The 24,398-nt window shown below is 44.5% G+C and overlaps 1 protein-coding gene across 1 annotated transcript; it reads right to left on the bottom strand.

The window, feature by feature from the left end:
- Positions 1–5,627: 5,627 nt before the first annotated feature.
- On the bottom strand, positions 5,628–22,749 carry IFRD1 (interferon related developmental regulator 1). The gene is made up of 12 exons (XM_075014680.1): positions 22,563–22,749; positions 17,994–18,098; positions 17,051–17,132; positions 16,321–16,445; positions 15,768–15,925; positions 13,858–13,908; positions 13,593–13,771; positions 13,378–13,486; positions 10,468–10,602; positions 8,434–8,562; positions 7,874–7,969; positions 5,628–6,373 (listed from the first exon to the last, which is right to left on the bottom strand). Exons 1-12 carry the CDS (start codon positions 22,606–22,608, stop codon positions 6,284–6,286), a joined length of 1,305 nt encoding a protein of 434 aa, XP_074870781.1. The 5' UTR covers positions 22,609–22,749; the 3' UTR covers positions 5,628–6,283.
- Between the last annotated feature and the right edge of the window lie 1,649 nt (positions 22,750–24,398).

The raw sequence follows: 24,398 nt of genomic DNA, 5'->3' as shown, positions 1-24,398 counted from the left end.
GCCGGCTTCACCGGGGACCCCGGCTGAGAGGGGGACTGGCCAGCCGAACGCAGCGGGGCTCGCGCCCTTCCACCCCTGCCACAGAATGATGGGCCAATGTGTGGCCTTCCCACATCTCCCCCCTGTACATAGTTGTCCCCACCCTGTATATAGTTATTTATAGTTGACCCCCGTACATAGTTTATTAGAGATGTCCCCACTTGTATATAGTTATTATTATTGTTATTTGAATCTGTTTTATTTGCTAATATTGTTATATGCCGAAAAGAGGCGACACTTTTCTTCCTGTAAGTAATAATGATACTTTTATTTTTCCAAAAACCTGTGTCCCGTGTGCTTTTGGTGAGGGTGGGGCGTGGGTGCTGGGGCAGGATGCAGGGATGGCCAGGGGTTCGCTCACTGGGCCCCCTGGTCAAAGTACTCCCTTAGGGCCTCCCAGACCCGGACCCCATCCTGGTGGGCCTGGCGGCTCAGGGTCGCGGCTGGCTGGGGGTAGGCTGTTGCAGCCTCCTGTGCCCATTCCTGTACGAAAGCCTCCCCCTTGTTTTCCACCAGGTTGTGGAGTGCGCAGCAGGCCCCCACAACCTGGGGGATGTTTGGGAGGCCCAGGTCTAGGCGCGCCAGGAGGCAACGCCAGCGGCCTTTCAAGCACCCAAAGGCTCGCTTGATCACTTGTCGGGCATGGTTGAGTTGGGCGTTGTAGCGCTCCTGGCTATCAGTGAGGTGGCCTGTATAGGGCCACATAAGCCAGGGCTGGAGGGGGTATGCTGCATCCCCCACAAGGCAGAGGCGTACGGTGGTGGTATCCCCCAGAGGGTCAGCGGCATAGTCCCAAATTCCGGAAAACGAGGGCATTGTGCGTAGAGCTAGGCCAGCCCACGTAGATGTCCTGGAAGCAGCCACGGCTGTCGACCATGGCCTGCAGGACCACAGAGTTGTAGCCCTTCCTGTTGATGTAGCGCCCACCACTGTGGTCTGGGGCACGGATGGGGATGTGGGTCCTATCAAGGGCTCCAAAGCAGTTGGGGAATCCCATGGTGGGGAATCCCTCGATGGCCGTGTCCAGGTCCCCAACTCGGATGACCCTGTTCAGCAGCAGGTTATTGAGTGCACGCACCACCTGTGGGGAAGGAACATGGGCGCCTGTGAGAGTTTGCAAAGTGTGACCCCCTCACCCAGGCCCCTCTCCCCAGGCCCCCCTCACCCAGCCCCCCTCCTCAGCCCCCCTCACCCAGGCCCCCCTCCCCAGGGAGTTCAGCCCCAGGCCTCCTTACCTCCATGAGGACAGCCCCGACTGTGGGCCTTTCCCACTCCAAACTGTCCCACAGAGCGGTAGCTGTCTGGAGTGGCCAGCTTCCAGACAGCTATTGTGACCCTCTTCTCAACGGGGAGGGCGCGCTGCATCTGGGTGTCGTGGTGCTTGAGTGCAGGGGTGAGCCACTGGCAGAGCTCCATGAAGGTCTGCCGGCTCATGCAGAAGTTCCGCAGCCACTGGTCATCATTCCATTCCCCCATAACCACATGCTCCCACCACTCTGATGAAGGAGTAGCTCCAGAGTCGGCAGGGGGGAAGCAGGAGGGCCAGATGGTTGGGTGCATCTCCTGGTGCTCCTGGGGAGGGCTCCCATTCCAGAAGCTGCTGGGCAGCTGCCCAGGCAGCATCTAGAAGGGTGCCTGCTCCGCAGGAGGAAGCTTGTAGGGCTTCCAGATGCTGCTGGACGTCCATGTCTGAGGGCTCGAGGTCTGCGAGGCTTGTATCACCAATGCAGGGCTACTCATGCGGTGCATGCCAAGTGTGTCTGGGAGGGGCCCTTTAAGGGAGCAGATTGCAGCTGCCCCGGAAGGGCTAGTGTGCTCTGTGACCCGGTCCGCGGGCTTTCCTGGCCCCTTATTTCAAAAGAGGGGGCTTGTGTGTGTGGACACTCCACGTTTCCTTCTGGGGCGGCTCTTTTCGATGTTCCCCAGCCCTACTTCAACATTGAACATCGACGTTGCCAGCCCTGGAGGACGTGTAGACGATAATCATCGAAGTAGTTCTTACTTCGAAATAGGCTACTGCAATGTAGTGGCCTAGTGTAGACGTAGCCTCAATGGCTAAGATTTTCAGGAGCTGGCAGCTGCCCAGGGAAAGTCTCTGGTGGTTGAGATGTTCAGGGATCTTGCACCCACCCAGAGGAAGTCTCCCTGAGCAGCTAATATATTCAGGGGCTGGAAGGCAATTGTCAGCTAATATTCGGGGACTAGCTTAAGAGCATCAAGCACACACAGGGAGGCACTGGGACCAGACTTGCCCTCCAATCGATCCTCTCTGAAGGATTTAAAGTGCACTCAGTCCAACATGGCAGCTGTTTCTCAGGCTCCCTCTCCGTAATTAACACCCGGTTCCCCATGACCTGCAGAAACAGGAAGTGCTATTGAAAGTGGATAGAGCAGACATTCAGCCTAATACCCATGTGTACTTAGATGTATGTTTCTAGATTATGGACTGGGTGCAAATTATTGCTCTGAGGATCTTCTTTGCCAGGAGGTCTAAATACAGAACCAAGACTTTCCTCTGGGCCTGCAGGGCATAGGGTCAGATGGTGAGTCCTACCACAGGGTTTCCTGGGCTCCCAGCAGCTTTAAGAAGGGCCAGAGGCAGGCACCATAGAGCAGTGATTGCTGTGGACAGCGTGGCCCCTGTAGGTCTTTTCGATCAACAGAAGAAACAACTGTCACTAGTGACTGTTCTTTGAGACCAAATTTTTGTAGGTCTTCGATGACCTTTGGGTGAAGCCCACTGTAGCAGTCCTGCAATTACCACAGTTCTCCAGTAAGGCTTGAAGCAACCAACCAAGCCATAATTGATTTGAAGACCTATTGGATTTTCAGTGTAATGCCTGTCTCTACTTATACATCCATTGCCAGATTTTGGAGTGAGTGCAAGGGTGAAAATTCAGGTTCTGAGTATTTCCTTTGCCAGTAGATCTAAACCCAGATGAAAGCCTGGGCCTGCTGGTAATAAGGGAAGGTGGTGGGTCGTGCCCTAGCATGTCAGCAAGCAACCAACACAGCCATAACTGATTCACAATACTTTGCATTTTCATTGCAGCACCCATGTCTACTTAAACACCTGGAGGCCTTTTCAATGAATTGAAGAAAAGTTTTTTCCACTTGAGTGGCTGTCCTTTGAGACCAAAGCAGCAATAAGTGATTTAATGATCCATTGCATTTTCAGTGTAACACCTGCATCTTCCTACACAAACATTTCAAGTGTAAATTCTTGTTCTGAGAATCTTCTTTGCTCTAAAACCAGATCCAGGCGGTGGGCCCAGACCCAGAGTGTTGGTCAGCATCCGGGACCCAGATGTAGCCCTGCTGGAGCTCCTTCACCTTTGCCTAGACTACCTCTATACTGCAGCAGGTACTGGTCTTGTTCTGCCAGGGTAGTGACCATCCTGCATCAGCTTGGGTATTACAGCACTTCACCTTGGTGTCTTGGAGCAGCTCCTTCTTGTCCCACAGGTCCAAGAGAGTCTGCAACTTGGGCCCAGTCCAGGAGAGACCCACCTCTTGGTGCCCAGGACTTGTTCCTGGGACCCCTCCAGATGACTCCTTGAGCTCCCAGGAAGTCTTGGGCTCATTCTTGGTGTGCCATGTAGAATGCTAGCTGGAAATGAGTGGTGCAAGGGTATTTGCGTAGCAGCTTGTAGCTCTGCTGTTCATGCACACAAATTTGTCACTAAAGGGGCTGGCCTTCGAAACAAAATTCTTGATCTGAGGATCTTTTCTGGCAGGTCTAAATCCAGATGCAAGTTTTTTGCCTTGGTCCCGCAGGGGCTTTTGGCCCTGCTGATGTTAGTGTCCCTTTGGTTTGTATGACTCTTCCTCCCCAAGCAAATGCTCCAGTACTTTTTCATCCTGTTTTGAAAACCTGTCCATTGGGAAGCTCAGAACCTTTTTTCTAACCACTTTACTTTCCCTCCCCTCACTTCTAAAAAGCCTCTTATACAGGTAAGCCAGATTCCACCTGGAAAAAAAAAAGGGATGTTTGATTAACACGGAGGGGCATGAAGGAAATGAAATGGAAGATGTCAGAAACCCACAGCCACTTGTGGGGCATCTTTTTACCCACATGCTGCACCAGCAAAAATACTCTGAAGGCTATATGAGTCTCTGGGAGCTGTGGGATAGGTTCTCACAATACACTGCTGCAAGTTGATTTTGGTGACTTGTGTGTGGCAGTTATGTTGATTCTAAGGGGAGCCTGGAGGTGAGGATGCTCAAATTTATGAAACCCAACATTAAAAAAAAAAATCAATAATAAAGTCTGTATTAGCTGGCACAGTTACAGAAAGTGATTTGTAAAATAACAAGCTAGCATTTGGTGTCAGACAGGACCCAAGATCAGGCAGACTTTTCTAATATGCCATTTAGTGTGTTTAGTGACCAGGACTTAAGAGCAATTCAGGACGTTGCTGAACCTACCAATCTCAGACTATGAAGAAAAAAGCATGAAGCAATGAAAAGATCATTTAGGTCTAAACATTTATTTAAAAAACTATTGACTGAATTCAATGCAAGCCTGTGCTAATCATTTGAAGAATGCAGATTGTCATCTTCATTCACAAGCTTCACCCAAACTTCCCTCACCTGAGGCTTGCATCTTCAGCTGTATGCAGACAGCCTCCTAAAACCAACTCTGATGCACTTATGGTTTGGTATGCAAGGCACTACCCTTTGCCAGCCAATTTACTCTCTTCTCTTAAAGCATTCTTGATTTCAAATCCTCCTCATGTAGGCACAACTTGGTAGGTTTCAGATACAGCTTATTTCTCTTGACCCATCAAGACATATAGTAAGCCCCCTTATACACTATTTCAACTTGTGCTTAACTGGGGGAATTGGGGGGCAGACAGCTGTGCCACCACAGCCTCTACCCAGCTGGGGGAAGACAGGTGGGCAGACAGCTATGCCACTGTAGCTTTTCCCCCAGCTCCCTGCCCCTGTGGGACACCAGACCCTCCCTCCCCAATCCTCTGCCTCCTCTAACTCCTGCTTAACGTAAGCCCAACCCTCTGCCTTTCCTCCTGCACCCACACCACCTCCCACATGCTGTGCCCCCATTCCCTGCCTTAGGTCACAACCCACTACTATCCTAGGTGACAGCTCAAATCCCTACACCTCTGCCTTAGCTCACAGCCATCTTTTTCATACCAATCCCTTTCACCCCATAATCTCCCCTAATGTATCCAGCTTCCATCCTAGACCCTGCATCTTCTCCATTAATATCACTGAATGTGGCCCTTGACCACTTTCCCAATTCTTGGAAGTGCCTGCCCACCCACCACCAGAAGTTGTTGCCCACATCTGAGTTAGTCATATAGCAGAGGTTACTGATGTTCTCCAAGTTGACAAGTTAAACCAATATGATTGAATGGACAGAGTTATGACTGAGTTTTCAGAATAACCAAGCTTGAGCACAATCTTGATGCCAGAGCCTGCCAGTGCTACTTTCACAGGAAGTTTACTTTCATGACACGTTTACAGATGCTCTCATTTTAGTGATAGAATGAAAAACTGTACAGTTCTGATCTCCTCTGCTTTTAGGCAAAGGTACATAAAGACTAGGTTTCAAAAGAAAAGACTTCAGTGAGAAATTTTTATTCCAAAGATTGAACAGTCTTATACAAGAATATGTAAAATGTGTCACCACTCAAAGTTAGTCAAGTATGCTTGTGCTGTTTACATTACTAGTGCCAACAGCAGGATTTCAAACCACTGGTATTGTGTAGTAAGGTCACAGATTGTGCAATTTCTTAGTCCATCAGCCAGTTTTAAAAAAAAATTACAAAAAACCAAACAAAGAAATAGCAGCCGTTCCCAAAGCAAGTTTACACATGACTCCTCTGAAGAAAACTTACTCTATGTAATTTCATCACTGTATTGAGAATTTAAGGTGAACTGGGTCAGATAATTTTGGCAGTTTTATATACAGCTTTCAGCACCATCTAACAATTGATCTGTTCGTATATTTACCAAATTCATAAGTGACTTTTATCCAGAGCAAGTTACATTTCCATCCAACTTCAGGTTAACTGATGCTATGTATACATGATACATAAACTAAACCAAAACATGCATAATATTTACAGATGCAATACACTAGCTATTACCCCTGTGCAATGAAGTCTAAGCTATGTGGAAATATAAATTAAATCTCAAACTTCAACAAAATTACATTTATAGAAAATTATGAAAAGTATTAAAAAAAGTCTTCAACATTGGATCCCAGGTGGAAGATCTAGAAAAATTCGCCCACATCTGTTCTTTTATCACGACATTTGCTTCTAGCCTTTGTTCGTGCCTTGAATGCTGCAGAGTTGTACAAGTGCTACAAAATGAAATGAAACTGGTCAGATGTTTCAAATATCTATATCTAAACCACATTCTAATTATGTACAGAACAAATTACACATCAGCTGAATAAGATCTTAAATTAGGATTTAAAAATGTCAAAATAGTACAAAATGAATACAAGTTTTCCATCAAGGAAGGTCAAATGTTCCAAGATTTTAGCACATAATGCTAATAAACTGAATGGCCATTAGATAAGCCTGAATGTCATCATATGGAAGATCTAATTTTTTTTCCAAAAGACTCCTGAATCTTTTCAAAGTCACAATGAAAGGGAATAGGGTCAAACTCCTATAATTTCACTAGCAGGTAACTTGGCTGCATTACGAAGTTTTACTCTCCCCCTCATCCCCCAGCTTCCAACTTCATAGATCAATGTTTCCTCAAAGGCTCCAAATCAGATATCAAGCTCATTCTGCAAGTAGTACAAAATTCTAATTTTAAATGCAGTTCACAGGCCAACGTAAACATGGCCAAGAAATGACTAAGGCTGCATACTGCCTTTAATGCACATCAAGTTCTCCCAATGTCATTTAGACTTTAGAGTTACTTCCCTGCCAAGTCAGTCTTCAGACTCAGGGAAACACTATCTCTTTTATACTGTCCATACTGGGAGCAGTGACCACATCTCCCAAAGCAAGAATTAGATGTCTGAATGTAGACTGCATACCATGAGTAAGTGGGGTTGATCTGACTCAAGTTAGATGTTTGGTAGCACTACTCCAGAGCAATGTTCTAAAAAGCTGATCGCAGCTAGATAGTATCTATTCTTATATTCCAGTAACTGCCAAGAAAAAAAAAAAACTCTACTGCTCCAGGCTTTATACTACTCATCCAACTGGCATGAATCCTTATCTGTTGTAACAGCATTTTAAATACATAGCATGGAATAGTTAAGTTTGTGGGCATAAATATAGGTTGACTACACTAGTTGCATGCCCCCAAAATGAGGATTCCAACCCCGCCCCCACCATGGTAAAGCCATACCAATATTTATCTCAGCATGCCATGCATTTTACACAAGTTCTGGAAGATCTGTCAAGACTATTCCTCATACCCCTCACCATGAATAGCTAGGTCTCCTAGCTGCCATTTGTTCCACTATACACGTTTTCAGGGAGAGAGAGAGAGAAACAACTAACATTGGAGGTAAGAAGCTTTTTACCTAGGCTTCAGCTGTCACACTCCAGGACAACCCAGGGACAGAAGCAAGTGCTGTACCCCAACAGGAAATGGATTTAAGTATATACCCTCCTCATTACCAGCTCTTCAGCCACAAAAGATTGACCCAAAACTTGATCTAGTCCAGAATGTGCCTGAAGCACCCCAGAACAGTAATTTTTCATTAAACTGAACATTTGCAACAGAGTGACTATAAAATTACACTTCAACTGCTCAGCTTTTGAAAGTTACAGTTCCCAAAGGGAACGTTCGTTCAGTAAGGGCAGATGATACTGTTAAAGATGCGGTAACATACCCTTTCAAAACGGGATATCTTCATTGCCTTAAGAGTTGCAGCATCAAGCATTACCGGTGGTCCAAGTTCAAACACATTCCGAAGAAACTCATTGGACTGCATAGAAAAATTAGATCTTTATTTTAATTAGTCAGGGCTCAATTCTTGCTTGCATCAGAAAATGCTCAGCACAGGAGTTGTCAAAAGCAGCTACAGCTTTCTAGTTCCGTGCTTGACCTTAGCATGAAAGTCTCTATTCTTCCACATGCTCTGTACAAGGGGGCCTGGTGTAAGCCACACCCAATGCAAGTTCCCTCCTGCAAGGGAAGTGTCCAGCTGGAAGTTATAACTGATCACATTGGATCATCAGGGTCAATGTAAAAAACCCTCTTTTTCCCTTTCACAAAAATATAAATGAAAGTGGGAAGTGACTTTAGAACCAGCTTACCATACATTGCTTTATTCTTAAATACCTCTGTTGGGAAACATTCTGAACAAACCATGGCTAAATTCCAATAGACAACAGTTAGGGTTATTTCAAACAGGGGCCAGGCACAAAACAGCATGAAGGAACACCTCACCTGCAAGTGATATTGCATCCCTGATCCTAGAACTTCCTTGAAGGTATCATATGTGTGTTTCTTAACCCAGCAGTCAATATACATACGCTCAGGTCCAAATTTGACAGTTTCTGTAGGAAAGTCACGTTCCTGTCCAAAACACAGGAAAACTATTACCAAAACCCCTGGTTTAGGGAAAAATCCTGCTCAGACAAAAGTCACAGAAAGCTCATGCATGATAAGCAGTGTAAGTTTTCCTTTCAATGAGTGATCCTACACAGAATAAGGACAAGAATGATTTATCCTGTAAAGTAACCTACTACCCATATATAGTACTATTGCTAATTTTGTTGGACACAGGTTGATGCACCACTGAACCTTAGTATTTGTGCTGCTACAGGCAACATTAGATGATACATATGATGTATACAATCACATGTATATATCAACACAAATAAGAGGAAAAGAATTTTCACTTGGTATGGGGTTTGGTTCCCTTGGTTTGCCCCTGTAAGTTAGCCAGGCCTCAGTGGATTTGAGGACACATACAATATCCTAATGCTCCACTGAAAAAGAAGCAAACCATACATATGGGTACAGTCCAGATAATGCCGCAGTTGCTGACAATATAAGATCCTACGTAAAGAATGTTCTCTAATTCACACTTGCACGTTACTAAATCACTTCTCTATTAAACTTGCAATTATTCCTACATCCCACCTTTTTACAAGTTAGTTTCTTGCTTAGAGCTATGTTGACTGCTAAAACTTGACTGTTCTAAACTATTTCAGTTCAGTTGGTATTGGCCTGATCCTCTGCCTGATTAGAAAGATTCAAGTGTCATCTGACTTAACATTCTTTAAGAAATGTAAGCTAATAATGTTTCCTAAAGTCACGTGTGCCTATTGACTTCTGAATCCTTTGTTGCTCAAGAACTGGAAGTTATTGTCCAGAATTTTCAACAATGGTATGCTGCATGGTTCGCCACAGTAACGTTAATCTGAGCATTAAAGGTATGTGGGTAAGGGTTTCTCAGACCCTTGAATGGCATGGTTATAAAACAATCCATGCAAAAGCTGCATAATGCACGCAGATTCTTGTTTCTATTGGATGGCAGCATTTCAACTAATGAAGTGATATACATTTTAGAACAATTCAGGAAAAAAAAAAAATCAGTTTGGAGGTAAAGGACAAACCTCAGCAGCAAATTTAGTACACTGAATAAAGGGGCACTAAACATTTATATTGCAACATTTGATCCATTTCATAGAAAAATCACTTAACCAATATGGGAGTCAAATTTATAGGTGCAATCCAAACAGGTTCTTTTAGTTGACCTTTAGATCTTTATAAGCTTATAACGACGAACCTTTGGAAGATGCAGTCAACTGTAATCCTGCCTTAGCTAGCCAATATGTCAAAAGCTTTTACTTGGCACTTCACAACCTGAAAGATCTGTGAATTGGCATTTCTGATCTACAGTGGAAATCTAGTTTTAGTACAGGTGGTGAGGAAAACAGAGGACTGGGGCACATGAGGGACTGCAGGGCAAGAGTTTGGGGTCCTGGACAAAAAGATGTTCACCTACAGCAGCTCCATGCAGGTAGCACATTTGCAAATGGCAATGTCACACCTGCCTGACAGGTCCTCCACCAGACACAAAGTCAAAGCTGCTAGCTCAGAGTGGCCGGAGGTGAACTCCTCCTATCCCAATGCAGTACCCAAAGTCCCCTTCAATTTCCCAAACCACTCCCTCAAACTCGCTCCTGGACCCAAAATCTCAGTCTGTTCCCCACAGTCCCTTCTGTGCACATGCCCATGCCATGGTCCAAACCTCTCCCCTGAGAGCGCTGGCATTTTAAATATGTACAGTACTCCCCATATTCCCCAGAAGGCTGGTTAAAAACATTTTAGGCTTCAAATTTATCCACACTTCTGTAAGTTTCTCCAATAAAAAAATCAAGTACTTCGATCGTAAGAATGTGATACTGTTTAATAAATTGTTTGACACTTTTCACTTCACAGACCAATATTTCTGAAGTAATTTAAGAGTACCTCTACAGCTCGCAAGATGTCCCTGAAGACAGATCGCTGCTTTCTTTTGTCTACTTTGGCACGGTGCTTGTTTCCGTCTGTAGCCAAGGACCTTAGTTTCTGAGTTAAGAGTTCCATGTCTTCATAAAAGAAATCCTAGCCAGACAAAAATGAGACATTTCAGCTTCTGGTCTTGCATCAACATTTGCCTTGGTACTGTTAATGACTGAGTATATGAAGAGTTTATACAGGAACTACAGCTTTTGAAGTACAATTAACACACTGATATAAGTGGAACTCTCAGTATGAAAACAGCCACCAACAAGGTCTCAAGAATCCCTTGGATTAGAAAATAAAATTCCCCACTTAACCTGCTACAGCCTAGATTTGTTAACCCTTTGGACATGCTGTAGCATTTCATTCTCTGGAACTTTTAAGTCAAGGAGTTGCTTATTAGCACAAGATACTCATCCCTTGCTATATGAGCACAACTGGTTCCCAGCTTCCTGCTTATAGGCAAAAACTCTTGAGGGACACTATATTTCTGTTAAAACAGATGTAAAAATCTGATTGGTTCCTAGGGCTCCGAACTCAGGGAAGGAGTGGCAGGAAGTGGCACTGCTTTTGAAAGATAAGTGAATCTTGGGTTGGGGAGGGTTAAAGGCTGGGGTAGTTGGGGCCATGTGCAGGAGGGAGGATTAAAATCTGGTGGTGGGTTGGGTCTGTGGGGGACCACGGGGGTGGCAGGGCAGGATTTCAGGCTGCCACAGTTTGGGGCCAAGGGGATCAGGCTGCTGAGGTTTGGGGCAGGTCAGGCTGTGGAGTTTTCAGGCTGCCACAGTATGGGGCTGTGGGTCTGGCAGGGGATCTGGCTGCAGCAGGTTGAAACTGTGGGGCAGGCAGGGGCATGTCAGAGCCATGGGGAGGGGGTTATGCTCACATTAGTGGGGGGGAATTCACTCACTGAGTGAACTAAGGGAGGTATGCGTCCCTCATTTAAGCAAGGACTTGTAAATAAAGTACTCATTTAACAAGGGATGAGTGTATTTATGTTTTAGGATTGATTATGGAGATAAAGGTGGCTAAGATGGTTAAAGCCTTTTTTCCCTGTGAATTTAAGTGGTGGAAAGGGAGCTTTAAAAAAGAATTGAACAGTTTATGAAGGCGAGACTCATTGCTAGCCAACAAACATCCACTGCCTTGTCCTTTCACTGATTCCACACTGTTTGCAGTACACTTTCCAAAAGACAGTGCTTTATTTTGATAGCATGGAATTTGTGGCATGGCCCGTATTTTTTGATGTGCCCAGCACAACAGAAACCCACACCTTAACTGCAGGTCCTTGATGCCACTATACTTAGATAGTTGCCAGCTGTCTATTTCCTCCTTTGTCATTCCAATTTTCTAATCACACTTCACCTCCATGTTCCCCTAGTCTGCCCTATATACCATACCAACAAATATTGAGTGTTGTCGTGTGATCCTGTGAATTAGTTGGTAAATTTAAGAGTGAATACAGCATGTAGGTTTGAATGCTAAATAAAGGCAAGGAAAGTAAAAAATCTTGCATCAGATGTGTTACAAGGCCATTGGGATAATCCTTGTCATGAATTTTGCCTATTACACTAGCCAGGGTAACATATGATCTGAAGTACTAGTCTTAAAAGGAAAGATTTTAAGACTTCAGAGAATGCTTATCTATTTTAGTCAAAACCTGCTACATTCAGACCATAATTGCAATCTCTTGCATTCAGCATCCCAGTGAAGAAAAAGGTTAAAGTTCTGGACTCATCTTGCCAGACCGACCATCTATACTTCCCCAATAAGCCCTTTCAAAGTAAAGCTTTCATGGCTAGGATCTTGTACACAAATCCCTTCCATATCTAGAAGCACTACAAAAAGAGCACAATTTATGTACTATGGCAAGTTAGCATGTTTGATATCCTGACTCATTTACATTTACCCTTCCCCCTCAGAGTTCTAGCTCGGTCAAGGCTGATGTGCTTTGGCAGGAGCCCTTCCGGCAGCCCTCCCAAGCTGTGCCCATGGGTATTTGGAGACTATTCTCTTCAGCGCTGTCAAGAAAACAGTTAAAAAGTTAATGGGCATATTACAGAACAAAATGTTAAGTGTGTATTGGCAGGCAACATTAAAAAAGAAATTACAAGTTATTTAGAATATCATTTAATACACAGGTGAACCACAGGGAAAAAATATAGCAGTTAATTTCAGTAGGACAATCACAAATACATACTGAACTCCTTTTTAAGTCTTGCTCCAAATTTGCAACTAGCTACAAAAAAACCCAATGGTCAGATGCCAAGGAACTGTTCAAGAGTTTCAACTGTACACTGACCCCTTCATTAGGTGCCCCCTTTGACACCACAGGAAAGGCAATGGAAACTACTACTGAAAGATATTAGATTCAACAATGCAATGCAACTATGACAGCACATATGTTCTAGAACCTGGCTGACAGATAAAGGGAAACTGAAAAGGGCAAGAGTCTGTACTTAATGTCCTGCCCCCCACCATTGTTTCTTGGGGTATGATACTCACCTACCATCTGCTTCTTTACAGTTTTTTTAAAAAAGATGTTAAATATTAATACCACATTTTTAAACACTATCCTTAGATCAGTCGTGCTGTTATCAGAAAATAACATGAGAACTAACAAGCCAGGTTGTTTTTATAAGAGCCCTTATATTGGGTCTACCTAAACTGCATTCCACCATTAAACTAATGAAGAAAAAATTATCTTAAGTTGAGTCCTGTTATGCAGTTTTCCAATAAATGCACACTGAGGGATGCAACTAGATTCTGAAAGGTGGTCCTCTGGAATTAGGGATACTACATGAAAGCATTTACACACCAATGTTTAGTTTGCAACAATCACAATGCAAGAAACTGGTTACTGCTAATCATACTTACAGCGTCTGTTTCTCGTGCCAGTTCAAACAGAAGAGCTAGTGTTTCTCCAGCAGCAATTCTCATGTTGACATCATCACAAGCTAATAAGTTTGGAAGCTTGTGTAAATGCCTAGAAAAATTAGCCGTATGTCATTACTTTGTAAAGACGAAGGCAACAACACAATTTAAGGTAAAGCAGCAGATTATAGCAGTAGTCTTCTGGGAAATGAACATACATTTCAAGTTTTTTCTTCACTTCATTCATTGGGCAGATGGTCAACAACAGAGTCCATGCTGAAAGCGCACTGACATGAAGCGCTGTATTGTGGGTGCTAGAGGTGCCATTAGAGTCTCTCTCCCTCGGGTAGGATTTTGTGAAGATGTTTTCCAGACACTCCATAGTTGAATACAGTTCCTGATTTTAAAAGAGTAGTATAAATGGCTAAGTTCCACTACTAACATTTGTGTTAAACTTGGTAAGGATATTTAGTTAACACTTACAGTAATATCATCGGTGACTATGAAACAGCAAACTCCTAAGCAGGTTGCACACTAGACATGGAAGAGAAGTAAAACAAGGTCAGTATTTCATACTTCAGTTTGATTCTACCAGACCCAAACAAAGATCCCCAAATTGTAAGCTCTGAACTTTTACTCCAGCTGTCAAACTGCTCATATAAAAGTGTGCACGTTGAGTGAGTTTTACGGATATTAAAACAAGTGAGAACTCTGGTAACTGAGTAAGGGCCAACATTTCTGCTGATTACTCAGTTAGCTGCCCTCCCCACCCCTCAACCCTGCTGCTCTGCACTTAAAAGGCTACATGCTGGCTCAGCTTGTCCCCACCATGGGGACAGGGCTCTTCCTTGTTGGGATGGGGTAAAAGCCTGATCCCCATAGCGAGGGATAGAACCTGAGGCAGACTGCGTGACAGCTCAGCCTTTTAAAGGCAGAGCGACAGTGAGAGAAACTGCCTGATCCCAGCACAAGCAGGTATAGAAGCTGAGCATATTTACTTGAGGAAAGGTGGGCACAAGGGGAGAAAGGAAGCACACTGCAAATAACCCACAGCAGCTGCTTATGGGTGAGTCATGTAACTGGACATTCTATCCCTAGTGTGTTTGGGATTACAGAACAAGCTCCTCCCTCCCAGTTTTTCCACTCTTACTTCATAGCTATCTCCAGCCCTCAGATACTCATGGCTTTGTTATTGATAGTGCTTGGTTGAGCTGTTACCAAAGAAACGACAGCCTGGCCTTTCAGAAGGCCCAGTAAAAGCTCGCTATTATGAGCTATGAGTATGACAATGACATGAAAGATGGCAGTTATCTAATCACTACTGGGGGAAGGATTTCCTAGAATTCTGATTAATAGCATTCCAAGTATATTCTACATGTAGTCTCACCAATTCAACAGGGTAGGATTTTCCCCACTTCTCACGGGTATCCTTGTCTAATACCTTTAAACATCAGACCTTACTTTTAAAGCAGCATTACAGCTGTGCTTTGAGACAACTATAATCAAACTAGAACCATTAGTCTGGATATTACTTGAGCAAAACAGGTACAACTACAAATGCTAGAGAATTAAATGGCATTAATGTCTTGAGCTTGTTGAACTAAAGTTTCAGAAAAAACCCAACATACAGAGCAGAAATAGCTACTGCTTTGAAGGGGCTGCAAGTTAATATTTTGGTAGCTGCAGGAATACAGGCATGGGTGAATTCTCTGTACTTGGGTTTGAGGCTACCATTAAGAAACCTTGACTTGAAGAGGGAATGCAATTTTACACACTTTCCTACTAGATATAATTATGCTCATCACACAAGATTTAAAACTTCTTTAAGTATCTGCAGACTGTTTCAGGAACCAATTAAAGTAATCACAGAAGACAGGCAATGCACTAGGAATTCTAGAACTGAGGATCATACACGGTCTTATACCTAATTAATGGTAGGTGTCATACATTATTGTCCCTGGACAGAGCTATTAACAGTCCTAACTGAAGGAAGAGCTGACTAAAGCCTAGTCACATCGTCAGCTCTTCCTTCACATCTGTCCTAAGATATGACTGGAGTTTTGGGATGGAAACTAAGTGTCCCAGTTTCTACAAAACATAGCTCTCCTCAGACTAAAAAATGGTCTGGTTCCAAAAAGAATCATAAGGGCAGAACTTGAAGTTTTAGGTTAAGTGAAAATCAACATAACTCTCTCAAGCAAGTGAACAGAACACTAATTTTCAGATCTCATGCTATCACTGAAAGCTTCTACCACCACCATATACGCTCAGGAATTCAACTACATGTCTGTGTCACACCACCAAAGAGCCTATTTTGGCAGCAAGGAAAAGTACTAACAGTTTTAAATTGCTGTACTGCCTCTCCTCAGGAGTCCAGTACACTTTATACTTACAGACTGTCTAGCTTGGATACTGGCTGTTCCATCACAGATTATCTTTTTCAGAACTGGCCCAACAGTCTTAAGGATTTCTTCACTTTCAATTCCTGACCCCAACTGCACACAGAGAAGACATGCAAGCCCTGCTGCTGCAGTCTGTTCATCACTCTTGCCTACCAATTAAAGGAAATAGAGTGATCACCTGTAGATTTTATCCTGCAATGAATCACTTAAACATTTGTTCTGAGGCTCTTAAAGGGAGACCCAGCAATAAAGCATGCTATATGCAGAAAAATAAAGAGAACAAACTGGTATGTTATTTATAATTCCAGCGAACAAGTAGAAGGAAGCAAAAGCCAAGATAATTTTATATCCCAATGGCCAAAGAGCAGTAAGTTCTCAGTAGCATCTCATCACCATGGACAAGAAAAGCTAAGTTAACTATATGGGATCTACTAACATTTTCTATAAAATACTAAGTTAGGTCACTGCCGTTAACACTACAGCTGTATGGTGAATTGATCCCTATCCTACAGTTTCCATCCAACAGTACACAAACATTTATTACCTTTCTTTATGCAGCGTTCAATGCTATCAGTTAAAGTCATTCTCCTTTCCAGGATAAATTCACACAGTAGTTTAGAAGTCAGAGCATTTTTAAGACCTTCAAGAGCTGCTTGTCTTGTCTTTGCACTGTTGAAGGAACAGTATAGATTGATACAAATAAGTCTTCATGTAAACTAAAGCTGAAGGCTTTGCTTGAGGACACACAGTTATCTGTATTTCACAACTAATAGTGCCGTCAAAATTTATGGGAGACCTATGAATTAAGTAGAAACATTTAGTACTGATATTAAACAAATCTTCTGGGCAGACTAACTCCCCAGTTACAGCTCAGTTTATTTTTCAGTCCCTTTCTCATTCAGAATGCAGATGAGTAAAACCTTTGGTCAGAGGCTGTGGCATGTTTATCTGGGCACTGTAGAACAGGACAGTTTACTAGTCCAGACACACACTACTTGCCCATCATTTATCATATTGCCAGTGATTGCAATTAAAGGCCAACTTCTGTAGTTTACAAGAAACACCCCCGACTACAGGGGCGCTATTCCTGATTCACAGGAGAATCGCCTCCCCTGCCACCCCCACCATGGATTAACCTATAAACTGAGTAAGCATACAATAGAAATAAAGCTAGATTATGTTTCTATTGGACATCATTATAACATTAGTTTTATTAGAGAACTCAAGTGAAGATTGGATAGAGTAAATTAAGCATCACCAAACACTCTCTATACCTCTTGTCCAAGGTAAGATCAATGAATGCCTTTAACTTATACTCGAAGTCTTCTTGAGTAGCTTCTTCATCAACTTCAGTTCCTAATGCATACAAGATAGTTTAATCCTAATGCACATTACAACATTTGCATTTAGATCATTTGAAATGTATAGTATGAGAATCTATTACATCTGTTTATCACAACTCCATCCATTCTCTTTCAGGAAACAGGGAAGATGGCAATAAGCGTGGGATATTACAGAAATAAAATGACACTCAGGAGTGGAACCTGGTTATATCACAATGTCACCACAGAAAAGCATTTGGTTTAGGAGACAATTGATTCTGAGTTGTTCGTATGTTTAGATTCCAGAATGAAGCAGCTGTCAAAGGCAAAGTGGGAGCTGACATGTTAGGTCTTATTGTTCTTGAGATTGGTGGTATACGTTACATGTGAACAAAAAAACCATTACTAATTTTTGGGATGTTTACTTACAAAATAAAGAAACTAAGGACATTTTAAAATTAGGAAGTGTACATTTGTCTGTAAACACTTAAAATCCCTAAAGAGTTAGTAATGCCTCAAGAACCCTAAGTCTTTAGTTATTTGACAAGATTACTGCACTGTTAGGCTAAGGCTACAGTGTAGCCGTGACTCAATAACCAGCACAAATTGTGTAATTTATTTTGAGTTAACTATTTTGAATTTGGTGGCATCCACATGGGACGGAAGTTTGGAGTAGGTGGCTATTTTGAAGTTTCCGCTACCCTTTGTATGACATGGGGTACTGGAACTGCAACACCATGCTTGAAATAGCACTTTAAGTGCAATGTTGCTATTAAATAGCAACTAGCTTAGACCTAATCTTAGTGACTTAAAATTAGATAGCAAGAAGGGTATCAAACATGATTTGTTTCTGAAGAAATTTCATAGGATGCACAAATCAAAATCTAACACATACCTTCTTCAGTGAAGCTAGCAGGATCACTGGAGCCACTGCAGTGGCTCAGAGTCTCAATCGATGCATCCTCATCACTGAAAGGCTGCACATTTCTGTGCTGGCCACCTGAAAAAAAAGACAGGCATTAGTGACTACATCCAACTTAGCATAATATAGCAGCTTTACACTTTGCTACTCTGCCATTTGGTCTCCCTGAGCCCTGGCATAAAGTAGGAGAAATAGGGACTGCCACATCAAAGGTATCCACCCCCCAAAAGAATGAGGCTCTTAGACCCCAGCCTTGTCTCTTCTAGGCTCCATTTAGGGCTTCAGGGTCTAAGAAGGAGTTCAGGGAATCCTTTCCCATTCTTAAAAACTAGTTACACTGACTTGTACCTGAAATAATGAACAATGTGATAGCTAACAAAAAACATGATAGTGTACTAGTGGAATTTAGAATTAAGAAGTAACACCACATTCAGTCAAGGCTGTGTCTAGCTACTGCATTTGATTGGGCTTCCAAACAGCACTACATGACTATGTTTAGAGAATGATTTTGGTTATAACTAGGTAAAAGGAATACAAAGAGTTTAAAAAAATAAGGAAATACCACTATTTTAATAAAAATTAAAGCTACAATTCAGTTTTTTTAAAAACTGGATTACCTGCTAAACTAAGAAGTGAGTCTGTGCTCAAGAAAGCTCATGCTCAAAACTTTTCTGTTAGTCTATAAGGTGCCACAGGACCCTTCATTGCTGTTACCAAGGGAATTAGTGAGTCCTGCTTTTCTGGTTATCTCCGTATCAGAGAACAGGTATGCATTTTTTTAAAATGACATCAACCGAGTTACTTGTCAATACCTGGATGAATCCATGAAATTCAGTGGTACACAGGAGAGAAATACACAGGACAACAAACCTGATAATCTTAATTAGGAATGTTTTACATATGTTCAAATATACAACAGTCCAGAGCAGAACAGAACTAAATGCACTTGTTATAGCAACGTTTGCCAGAGCATTTAACAGAAAACTGGAAAAGGTAACTTAGGTGATGAGACTGCTCTGGAATGGTCTGGATAACACAAGCAATACAGTACACACCACGAACTGAATTCAACCTAAACCTGATGCTTATGAAACATGTAAATGGCCACACTCATTCATCAGTCAACCAGTGATAGGTTTGTAATGTGGGTGTGAAAAGTGGTGCCCATATAAACATATGCAAAGGAAAGTGCCTTAATGGTGGGTAATGCTATTTATTTCTCTCAAAACAAAACCCACACTTTTTCTGTGGGGGTGGGGGGGAGGAGGAAGGACAAAGGTAACCAACAGATCATGACAAAATGCAATTTATTGTGTCATTCCAGTGTCCAATACACTCCCCCACTCACATGGTGTGGCAGTTGGCTTTGGAGCTCCCCATAGCTCCTGGAGCTTTTAAATGTGGCTCCTCCAAGCTGCACACATGGGTGCTGTCCACCTGCTCCACAGATGCGCCCCACCACTTGGTGGGACATTTGTGTGGTGGCAGTGACAGCAGCTTGCCCCCCCTCCCCCACGTGGCCCTAGCACAGCTGCAGCTCTGGTGAATCGCTGCATTCAGTTTGCACAGTGGGAAAGTAGATGCCCGGCTCTGGGGGAAGCATTTGGGGAAGGGGGGGTGCATGGCTCTGTAGGAGGGGAAGGACATTGTCAAGTGGGGTTCCTGGCTCTGGGAGAGGGGGCCCAAGGCAAATGCAGAAGAATGACAACCACGAGCATAGCAATCCTTTAATTACCTTTGGACACTACTGGTGTCATTCGTTTGTGCGCTTCCTCAGCACCTAGTTGGATTTCACCGAAATATTGTATGCCAAGTGTACTAAGCACAAATCTGACCTATAAATGAGATGGCTGTACAAACAGTTTCCATGCACAACTCCCTACTTTTTTTAAAAAAAATTGAAGGCGTAAAAACAGAACTCAGGACTATGTTCCATCCCACCAAACTTCCTTCAATCTGGGTTTAACATATAGCTTCACATTTGGTTTCAGTAACAGCTTCTATAGCTCTTTTTTGTCCTTCTTCCAGTTTTATTATTAGCCGCTCAAGTCACACTTCCTCTTATGTAGTAGAGAAAAACTATAAACCATCAAGTGCCTTCAAAACCTCTTTTTGGAAGTTTGTCTCTAGAATTCCTGCATAACACATGACATTTATTCAAAGTTCTTGTATATAAAATAATCCCCTGGTATGTGCAATTTCAATTTGCACTTAACTCACATTAAGAAGTAAAAATCCAAAGCACTTCAGCCCCTGGCTCTCCCAGCTGTGGGAAGCAGGGGAGAAGTCCCTCTGGCTCCCCCAGCTGGGGGAGCCCAGCAGGCTGAGAGCTGCTGCAGTATCTGCCTACCCAGCTCCTTCAGCCAGAGGAAGCTGGTGGGCAGAGGCAGACAGCTTGCCACCGCTGGCTTCCCCCAACTGGTGTTGGTCAGTTTCCTGGCTCCTGCCAGCAGAGGGAATCTAGTAGCCAGGCTGCTGCCTGGTGCAGGCTCCCGCCTGGTCCAGGCTCCCCTCCACTCCTTGGAGCCACCAAACTGACACAGGCTGGTGCTCTCTTCAGTTTCCTGGCTCCCGTGTTAAGCAGGACATTTGATTTTCACTGGGATCATGAGAATGCAATCCCCACATAAGTTGGGGGTCAACTATGTAACAATTGCTTCCAAGTCTCCTAAATGTTAAAAATGCAATCTTTCATAGCTGGGAAGATGCCTGAAGAAGTCCTTTAGGCAACCAAGAGACTGGACTGCAATACTGTGGCACTACCAACTGGTTTTGAGTTTATTTTCCTGTAAATGTTAAATAGTTAAGTCACTCAGATATTTCCTTAAACTGCTCAGTGTGTGCTATGATGAAGGCAATGTTTACATAAAAGCCTCACCTTTGTTCAAATGTTCATTTTTACTCTTTTTATATCAATAAGAGTTGCCATTTAAGTGCACAAGTTAAAAGCAATTATTCCTTAACTAAACTGATGCTGAAGTGCTGTTAAAAGCCCTGGAACAGATAGACATTACTGTAAACTACAACAGAAACTCAGTGTTTATTTGCAAGATGCACTACACTCCATATTTTGTTCTTCCAACTGCAGAGACTGTTCAGTGATACAGATGATTTTGACCTTCTAAAATGCCAATACTCTGCATTTTTTTAATCTGAATACCAAAGCCAGTAACTTTATTTACAGTTTAAGGTAGCACTTTTTTGCACTTTTACCATATCCTTTATCTTTAGGCTTAGTGTGAAATTCCTATACTAGTATTTGGTAAAGATAACACAAATCAGTAGCTTCCAAGTTGTCTCAATGAACTGCATTGCCAACTTACACTGGCACAGTTTCATGTCTCAGAGGCATGAAAATTCCATACCCAAGACAGGCAGTGTTGCTGGTCTAACCATCCATGTTGGGTTTTTGAGGTCAGCAGAAGGTCTAGCTATCATTTCTTGGGAAGGGAAGTTAGCTATGCTAATTGCAAAACCAGTTTCATGAGAATAAACTAGCTAAAATGAAGCACCAGAACAGCACAGCTGCAACTGTGCCATCACAGCAGTTAAGTGGAAACATACTATTGGCTTGAGAAACTGGCTTGTATGGCAACAAGCTGGAAGGTGAAGAATCCCAGGACAGTTTCTAAACACATACTGGGGGCATGACCCACCTTGTCGCATCAGAACTCTTAAATGGAGAGGCAGCATAGCAACACCGAGAACAACTAATCTACAGAAAACTAAGAGGCTATGCCAACTCAAACAAATCAAATGCACTAGCCACTGTCGCAGAGGGGTGGCCATGTTAGCTAGCACCGTCACGGACAACAAGCAGTCCTGAGGCACCTTAAAGGCTAGCGGCTTTATTTATTGGGTAACAAGCAACCAGGGGTAGGACCCACTTCCTCAGATGTGAAACCTGAAAGCCTAGCAACGAGAGCGAGCGGCTACCACACTTAACGCTAGGTGACAGAGCAGCGCAGACAGCGTCTAGGGAAGCCACTCAGCGCTTTCCAGAGCTTCCCCAGCCCAGCTACCGGGTACGTGCCACACTCCAGCCCCAGGCTGGACCAGGCCACGGGAGGGGGCGCCAGCACGGGTGGAGGGGAGGGCTCGCTGGCTCCGCAGAAGAGACACTGGGCCCGGCGAGCTTGGCTCTGACGGGGCAGCAGCCTGTTCCAGCGCCGCGCTGGCCATTGGCAGGGCCTGAAAGCGGCAGGCAGCTATGCGCATGCGCTGTCTTGCTGCTTGAAGTTGCTGTTTCCAATCCCGGCTTCTATCAACCGATAAGCGCCCCCCCCGCCAACGGGGCCGCTAGCTCAGAAAGCCCGCGAGGGGGCGGACAGGAGCCACCTGCCCGCAGAACGAAGCCCGACCGAAGTCCGGCCGCGTAGCAAGACAGGGCGGCTCCTCTGGCCGAGCCAGAAGCCCCCCACCCTTCCCTCGAGCACCACAGCCTCATGGGAAACGTTGTTTCCGGTTCTGGGCGCCCCAACAGAAAACAATTGGAAGAGGCCTCGGGAAACTACGGCTCCCAAGATGCCTCGCGGCTCGTACCTGCTCCGCGCTGGTGGTTGCTCCCCCGCTTCTTTGACTTGGGCATGGCCACCGGTAGCGCGCAGCTCCCCTCGCTGGGTCTTGGTCTCTCTGTTCCCCCCCGCCCGGGTCTCAGCGACAATCAGCCGATGGAGGAGCAGGAGCGCTTTTTACTATAACGTCTCTGCGGGGCTGACTTCCCGGACCGAGGCAGTGGAGGAGATTGGCGGAGGCAGGCGAAAGACGAAGCGGTGGTGGCGGCAGAAATCCCCGTGAAGGCCCGTGAACAGAATCGATGCATCTTTCTCCTCTCAGACACCTGGAACTAAAGGCGAAGATACGACGCAGACGCCGCTTTTATAGTCAGACGAACTGAGGTGGGCAGGCGGAGTGACGCATTATCTACGTCATCCAGATATGACCAATGGCCGCCACTGGTTTGCCGGACTGGTGATTCCTACGCGCGACGTGCCGGTCAGGATGACGAATTGCATTTTGGGATATGTAGGCCCTGACCTCTTCCCTGCTTCCCTCAGGCTCCCAAGGACATCATCCAGGGCAGGGCCTGGGCGCGATTCAGTGCAAGGGCATGACGGGACACTATTGCATGCTGGGAAATGTAGGCTCAGCCTTTTTGGGATGCCGTAGAGCGCACGTCAGCCACTGCCCTGCGAGCGTGTCCCCGTCTGACCGGCTGAGCCGGTGGGGGTGGGGAGGCGCTGTTTGAGAGCCCGGAGAGAAGAGGTTAAGGTAACCAGGTCTGAGACTCCCCCGGGCGCTTGAGGTAGAGCCTTCTGGTGCTGCTAGGCTTATGGATCTCGGGGGAGATAGTAAAATGGCTCTTCCTGAATCCTTAGCCCTTACTCCAGCCCTTGGTTTTCACTGAGGGAGACCATTCGTCCTGGTTTTCCTGGGACAGTCCCTTATTTTAGCTGTCTCACAGGTGTCCCGACTTTCTTAAGAAAATGGGCTACTTGGCCTGTATTTTGTGGGGCTCCTGTCTCCTGATATCCGGTGTCTCGAGGCGGCAGTCCCCCGCCCCGATGCCAGGGAGCTCCTCCACTGGGCGGCTGCCTGTTCCCTGGCACTCCACGGACGTAGGCTTCACTGCTGGTGAGTTCTGCCACAGGGCAGCCTCTTCATTCTCTGCACCTCCCTGCTGGGAGGTTGTGGAGCCCCCATCCTCCGCTCCCTCTTATCAGGTGGCTGCGGAGCCCCCATCCCTGATGAGCCCTGACATGGAACAGCCGCCCACCATCCTTGGGCACCAGTGTCTTGTATTTGCCATAGGACAATGTGGTCACTCTATTTTCAGCATATTGGGCTCCCCACATTCTCCAGGCTGGCTTATCATCTATAACAGGCAAAAATGCTCATAGAAAGAATCACGAGGCACAGATTTGCTGGACCAGACAAGGAAAACATGATTATTATGTTTATTCTGCCATCAAAATATTTCTAAGCTATTCCACTCTAGTGTACAGTGGATTTTTATACCACACAACACTGTGGTATGTATCATTGTTATGCCATTTGGTGATGTAGATGACTGTAGAATTTACCAAAATTTCAATTAATTTTCTAGTTACAGGTAACTTTTTAGATCAGTGGCAGATTAATGCATGGACCCACAGGGCCTCTGCACATGGGACCCAGCCAATTTGAGGGCCCCTAACTCTGGCCTTCAGTCCCAGATTCCAGCTAGGGATTGGTGTTCTGGCTCTTGCTTCACCACCCGGCCATTACGCTAGACCAGTGTTGGGTATCCGGCACCCCACAGGCATTATACAACCCATCAGGGTTCTATGTGTGGATCACACGTTGTGTCTTTATTGTTAACAGAGTTGCCAGATTCTA

Source organism: Carettochelys insculpta, chromosome 1, assembly GCF_033958435.1.
Source record: "Carettochelys insculpta isolate YL-2023 chromosome 1, ASM3395843v1, whole genome shotgun sequence".
In the NCBI taxonomy this organism is placed as follows: domain Eukaryota; kingdom Metazoa; phylum Chordata; order Testudines; family Carettochelyidae; genus Carettochelys; species Carettochelys insculpta.
Note: the sequence above shows the minus strand (reverse complement) of the source record. Positions and strands in the feature narration are given on the sequence as shown.

Excerpts from the sequence above, each read along its gene's own strand:
- IFRD1 (XM_075014680.1), bottom strand. The coding sequence starts at position 22,608 with ATGCCCAAGTCAAAGAAGCGGGGGAGCAACCACCAGCGCGGAGCAG. Across the intron at positions 10,603-13,377 it reads TGGCACGAGAAACAGACGCT|GATTTCTTTTATGAAGACAT; the intron begins GTAAGTATGATT and ends TTGTCTGGCTAG. Across the intron at positions 7,970-8,433 it reads GGATGCAATATCACTTGCAG|TCCAATGAGTTTCTTCGGAA; the intron begins GTGAGGTGTTCC and ends TTTTCTATGCAG.